The 6,350-nt window shown below is 49.7% G+C and overlaps 2 protein-coding genes across 2 annotated transcripts; both read right to left on the bottom strand.

Moving 5' to 3' along the window:
* Positions 1-324: 324 nt before the first annotated feature.
* Positions 325-2,648, bottom strand: F4817DRAFT_335269 (peptidase C1B, bleomycin hydrolase). The gene is made up of 2 exons (XM_049303004.1): positions 1,933-2,648; positions 325-1,851 (listed from the first exon to the last, which is right to left on the bottom strand). Exons 1-2 carry the CDS (start codon positions 2,157-2,159, stop codon positions 552-554), a joined length of 1,527 nt encoding a protein of 508 aa, XP_049159944.1. The 5' UTR covers positions 2,160-2,648; the 3' UTR covers positions 325-551.
* A 249-nt stretch (positions 2,649-2,897) lies between these two features.
* Positions 2,898-3,540, bottom strand: F4817DRAFT_358238 (translation protein SH3-like protein; the record flags this gene model as incomplete). The annotated part of the gene is made up of 2 exons (XM_049306001.1): positions 2,898-3,463; positions 3,519-3,540. 2 exons carry the CDS (start codon positions 3,538-3,540, stop codon positions 2,898-2,900), a joined length of 588 nt encoding a protein of 195 aa, XP_049159943.1.
* Positions 3,541-6,350: the final 2,810 nt, after the last annotated feature.

Genomic DNA, 6,350 nt, shown 5'->3' with positions numbered 1-6,350 from the left:
AGGAACTGCTCTTCCATATTACTTACATATACCAGCCAATCTATATGCCCACTATTCTTACAAACCGGTAAGGAGGCAAGAAGACACCGTACCTATGTAAGTCAATAGACAAGGCCTAGCTATAAACCATATGTAGGCTCGCTACATTATAGGCCCTTGCCAGACCACAAGTCTTCATGCAAGTCACATGAGTTCGTAGTAATGAGTAAACCCATGGATTCTCGTCTACGTAGGGGTTGCCCTTCGAGATGGAGCGGGTGTAGAAATCACTATTAGCCGGAACTCGCCGCCTAAAGCAAGCTGACTGTACGGTCAACAGAGTAAACGGTGACATACAAGGCAATAATCGCAAGTTCATAATAACTTAAAGCTAAGTTTCCCGTAAAGAATAGTCCTATAAAAGCCATCGGCCAAGCTATCCCAACAATCAATGAGATACAGGGAGTCAGCTTGAATGTATTCATGATAGTAGACCGAAACGCTCATACATGTTATCATTACTATGATCATAACCGTAGACTAAATTCCAATCGCCCTCCTTAAGATTTCACTTAAGCCAAGCTCCCCATAGGATCCCATAGGGGCAGCACAATCGGCTCCTTAGTTAGCACGTCTCTAACCTTCCTAGCGAGGAACTTCGGGTCGACCACAGCCTGGTATACGAACTCGTCCATCCATCGGTCGCTCATCACGAACCAACCTTTGGACCCGACGTCCGTGCCCCAGCTATTCTGCACCTTCCAGCGGACGGGCCGGCCGTCGCCGTCGACGTGGACCGCCGTCAGCACCATGGCGTGGGTCATCGCGGACTCGCCGACGCGGAGGCGAGCCGCTTTGTCCAGCTTTCCATAGAGGTTGACATTAAAGCCAAGCTCGTAATCAAAAAGGTCTAGATCCATAATGCCGCTACCCCGCTCGCTGTACTTGCCCACGTCGGACCCGAAAAAGACGGGCAGTCCGGCTCGTAGCATGGATATGCATGCCTGCTTCAAGGTCTCGATATCAACGTTGATGTACGTGATTCCCCTACCGCCTACAATATTGCCCAGACGGTCGACGGTCATCAGGCTTAGAGGCTCGTGGCGCGGGTCGTGAACTAGAGAGACCATGCTAGAGATAGTAGAGCTGGTAATGCGGAACTCCTGCGACGAGATATCCTTGGCAAACTTGTACGGCGTCGAAACGACCGACCGCGCCCTCCCTTCCTTGTCTAGGAAATTCCATTCGAACTCCTCGGAGGTGCTAGGTGGTGGCCCTAAGGTCAACGTCAGGATAAGGTGAACTTCTCGTAGCATCTTGTCCTTGGTAGCCGACAGGCTCGCAGCAGTTGTCGCCGAGCTTTTGGCCAAATCGCGCAAGACAACAGCATACTCGCGTAGCTTAGCGATAACGATAGAGTTGATAGTGCTGCTCGTCATAGCATTCCAGCTATCAGGATACAAAGTCTGGGGTACAAGACCATACTTTTCAACCAGGTTATAAACCATATCCCACTGACCACCATCGCTGATAGGGTCAGCAAGCAGTCTTTGAACCAGTCTCTCATCCAATGGCTGATCAGCAGTTTCGATGATATTCTCAAGAAAGAAATTAGACTTCTCAAGCTTGTCCCAGAAAAATAGATACGCCTGTGACAGCTCGAAGGAGTCTAAGTTGTACTTCTTCATGATAGCGATCCGGAATATATTAGTACTGGCAAATAGCCAGCATCGTCCTGAGGATCGCTGGTTTGTGATAGGAGCGCCCTCGAAAGGGATGCGAACATTGAACACATGCTGGTCCGTAATCTTCGTTGCCCGAGAAGCCAGAACATCTCGTGGGTTCGCGGAGCTGAAGGCCGAGAGAGCTAATCTAATCATGAGAGACAAGACACCATCAGCTCTGGGCATCTATGCCACTAGTAATTATTCCTATGAGTACAAAATTACAAACCTGTTCTTAGGATCCGCGAGCACCTTAGACTGCCAATTCTGCGTAAGTTCAATAGCCAGCTTTTCCGGCTGCCTAGTTATGCCGCCGTTGAAGAGTGCTCCCTTCTCGTTGTCAACATGGACAAAGCCGTCCTCTGAGCTAAGCGCCTGTAGACGTTCTAATATGGCTTTTTCATGTGCGACGGCTGCCATCACCTCAGGCGAGCCTTTAGACTGCTGCGCACCCATGCTGGTTACGATAACTAAAGCGATTACGAGCTTCGACTTGGAGGATCTCCCTTAGTGGACTTGGGGTTTAGGTAGAGTTTTAGTTTATTATTCACCATCGAATAATGGGTTGTATAATACGGTTAGGGATATGAGGTACCTAGTGTATTGGAAATAGCACCCTAGGCACGTAGAGATTGCTAGGTTATCTCAACAAAAGGATCAAGAGGAACAATAGCTATCGGCAACTTGGCTGAGTTGAGAAGGTGGGCATCCTGTTTCTGATTGCGTCTTATGATATTACGTGCTTGATAAGCAGAAGCCTGTACTCTAATTGGTAGAAGGGACACTGGTGCCAGTCCGGTGACCTCGGCCGAACCTTACCTTCGATAGGATAGGATTACATTAGATGCATGTTACCAAGCACCTTGATGACCTTCACACCTTTTAGGTAAAGATGTGCGACCCTGATGATAGGTACGAAATACACAGAGACGAGCGAAGACAACAATCAGATGTGTACGTTAAAGATTTGACATTGTATTACCATCCATATAGGTACAGAGCTATGTATCACCTGATATATGCCAAAATCCGCAACGTCCTTTTTTCCAATCCATACATAATTACGCGCGAAAGATCTGAGAAGCAATCTTTTGAGATCAACCGCGACTCCATCATAAACCATCAGCATAAGAAAACTCCCCTTTTATGATGACATTACATTGACCACAGTTGATCCCACACACTAAGATATCTTTACAAGCTGGAGGCATGGATGACCTTCATGTCAACAACGAGCTCACGACCACCATCGTTCAGGACGAGGACGCGGACACTGCCGTGGCCGGCGTTGAAGGCCTGGGTAAGGCGCTGCCACAGGTTGGACTGATCAATGACGGGTACACCGGTCTTGACGTCACCAGTCTCGGTCATGGCGACGACGGAACCATCCTGGATGTCGAGAACACGGTATTGCTTGAAGACGGGGCCAAGCATGGTCTGGACAACAACGCTGGGAGCAGGGTTGGAGACGAAAGAAGACTCTTCGTGGAGCTGCTTGGTGAAGAGGTCGACACCAAGGTAACGGTGCTGGCCAGTAGCCGACGAGGTCGAGATGCGGATGACCTGGCAGGGACGACCCTGGAGGATCAAGATGTCACCCATGCGGACATGGTGGCAGGGAATGGTAACAGTGTTAGGGACGGAAGGAGCTCCGTTAGACTTGGGGCCGGAGGAGCGAGAGATGTCGGCACGCTCGCCCTCGGAGTGGAAGACACGGTCAGCCATCTTGTGTAGTCCTTCACGTAGTGAGTGGTGGTGTCCTGAGCAAGTTAGCAGTTTGGTCTACAACTATAGTGGGCTAGCACTTGAACTAACCAGTTGAGTCGTAATATCCCATCTCACTCTTCTTAGAGCTGGGGCTAGGGGGCTGTCGAGGATACTCTACGGTTTCCTCGGTAATCTCTGCGTCCCTGTGGTAGGATGAACCGGCCTTAGGGGGATCAACAGTTGATTCGCTGACGCGGATTTCTTCGCTAAAGCTGGGGAAAGACTTGGGAGGGTCGATAGTAGACTCAGAGACGTGAGTATGCTCGCTGGCGAAGTGAGAACTGGGCCTGGGAGGGTCGACAGTACTGGCAGCTACGCTGATGTTGTCTTTATAGACGGATGGTTGAGCTCGAGCGCGATACTCACGTTCGATGCGGTCAATGGAACTAAGGTGGGGATTGTGGCGGTCGACCTCAATTGAAGTCTCTGAGTAAGAGAAGGAAGAGGAGGGACGAGAGGGTTTGGGCTTGAAATGGGACTCAGAGTGAGAAGTGTGAGGTCTATCGGAAGAGGTTTGTTGTCAGTTGAAGATATTTTTACAAGTTACTTAGCCAACGGGGGCGGGGATTGACCAAGGCCCAACCACTTGACCGGGATCCCGGAAAATGAACAATGCACTGGCCTCATGGCCCCATGGCTCCATATTGGCCAATTTAGTTCAATTGAATCCATTGCGGGCCGGAATCGACCCAGACCAGGAGCTCGGGCTCTGATAATGGAGCCAGTTGCGTAATTATTGAAATCCTAGCTCTTTGACGAGGAAAAGAAAGGCTCTAAGAATCAAGAAAATATGGTAGACTGACCTGTGCTCCTCGTAATGCTCACGGTGGGCACCGGGACGGCGGTAACGTTCTTCTTCACGTGTGATGCGGACCTCTTCTTCGCTGAAGTGTGGCTCCTGACGCGGAGGTAGCTGAGCTGAAGCAGAGATAGAAGAGTATTGACCTTCCCGTCCGGCTTTCTCTGGTTTTCCGGGGAGATCGATCTGAATCTCTTCGTGAGTGTGGGTGGTGGTCTCTACCTCAGTCTCCTTGTATGTCCGAGGGAAGATACTAAAGGGGACCGGTACGCGGGCTTCAAAGTCCAGGTTGGCGACCTTTTCGGCGCGAGAGTCCTCTCCTCGACGACCTTTCGACTAAGGGCGAAAGGAAGACAAGAAGATTCCTCTTGCTCTTCTTTCTACTATACTGAAAGAAAGGAAGGGAGGAGAAGCAGGCGGAAATTGCTCGCTTCTGTACTCGATTCTCTCGTTCAGGCTGGAAGAGCGGGGAAGATAGGCTGTATTGGGTTGTGAAAGAGATGTTTGGGTTTGGTGGTTAGAAGAAAAGGAGGTGAAGTGTCAGAACAGTTTATTGGAAGGAAAGAAATAGGAGATGCTGCAGGGAGAAAGATGGGCAGTACCGATGTTATTGTACTGTACTGGGGGGTCACTGTGGGTTACTGCGGGTTGTTGTGGGAGGGAAGGAAGCACTGGCGTGGCAGGTCGTGCTCGCAGGTTGTCCGGAGCTTCTACAGGGGTTGAATGGGAAGGAGCTTGTTTACTTGAGTGGATCACCATGGGTCTGGTGTGTTTATCCTACCCCAAAACAAGTTAAGCGGCTGGGGACTGGGGGATATTACAGAAGACAGGGAAATTGAGACCGTTTTTCGCACGGGGGCGGGAAGTTGCAACCAAGTTCACTCTTACACTGTCTTCTTTTACCAGTTTCCTACTATGTACTGTCTCCTTATTTCCAGCCATTTCTAGCCCCCCCGTTTAACCTCCTCCCTTGATTCCCTGGTTCGCCTGTAGTTTCGCTTTTCACCGTTTGCCGGGGAAGTCCACCCAATGGCCTATCCATATTGGACCACCGGGTCACTAGGCCACCGGTGATGATCAGATCGAACCAACAAACCCCCCAGCCGGTCCAGCCTCCTCTTAGCTTTGATAGCCTACATACATATGTAGTAGGGGTGTCTATCTAGGTGCCAAAACAAAAACAAAGAGGCCAGTTGCCAGCCTTCCTCGGTTGTGACATCTCTCTATTTGCTCGGTTCAAATCGATAGACGGAGATTGAGGACTTACGGTCACGATTTTCAGCCATTAGGAATTATTAGCATCGAGCGTGCGTGTCGCCCATGGAACTCCCATATGTATCGATCTCAATCAGTGTTATGTTTGCATAATAATACGATTTCACCGCTCACTATTGCAGCACATAGGTATCACACATATTACACCTACCGTAAGAAGTTGACAGTTTAGACTGGGTTACGCAGCAGGTATTGATTGCCTGCCGCTGTAGGAAATCGAAGAGGCTGGTATCTCCCGAGAAAAGCTGGCAGAGCGTCTCATTTTCTCATCTTCGAAAAGCTGGGCACTAAGAAACCAACCACTTACAGAGCCGATAGCTGAATCGGTCTTATATGCAAGGACGAATCACGGCTGGGAATGACATGATTCCCAACCACCTTTGCTGACACTTGCAGATTAAAGCAAGGCATCTTCAATTACGCGTAATATCGTGGGTTCCGCTCATTGGGTTATGCAGTGGATTATGGTGTGCGACTCAGCTGAACTTATGCACTCCTAATGCAGACGGGCTGAGCAGTAACATTGAAGTGAGCTTCGCTCTTCCGCTGCACACTGTCAGTCCCACAGTCCCACAGGGCGTCAGATCTCACTCACGTCGGGTGGGGTCTACCTTCAAATCTGGTGCAACTAAGAGTTACCTTTCGATAAATTCAACTCAAACCCTCCTAGATTGTCTTGATGTCACCAATTGATTGACATCGTCCGGTCAATTGCTATGTTCCAAGCCATCAACACGCCCTAACATGTCTCGAATACCGGAAGAAGTGTTCAGTCCACGTTTCCTGCTGACGTCCAATTTACCCCT

The sequence above is a fragment of the Daldinia loculata genome, assembly GCF_022478755.1.
Source record: "Daldinia loculata strain CBS 113971 unplaced genomic scaffold F4817scaffold_19, whole genome shotgun sequence".
NCBI lineage: Eukaryota > Fungi > Ascomycota > Sordariomycetes > Xylariales > Hypoxylaceae > Daldinia > Daldinia loculata.
This window is presented reverse-complemented; position numbering and strand designations above follow the sequence as displayed.

Bases quoted from the DNA above. Each gene is read 5' to 3' on its own strand.
- F4817DRAFT_335269 (XM_049303004.1), bottom strand. From the start codon at position 2,159: ATGGGTGCGCAGCAGTCTAAAGGCTCGCCTGAGGTGATGGCAGCCGTC. The intron at 1,852-1,932 runs GTTTGTAATTTT...TCTCATGATTAG, and splicing joins CTCGCGGATCCTAAGAACAG to ATTAGCTCTCTCGGCCTTCA.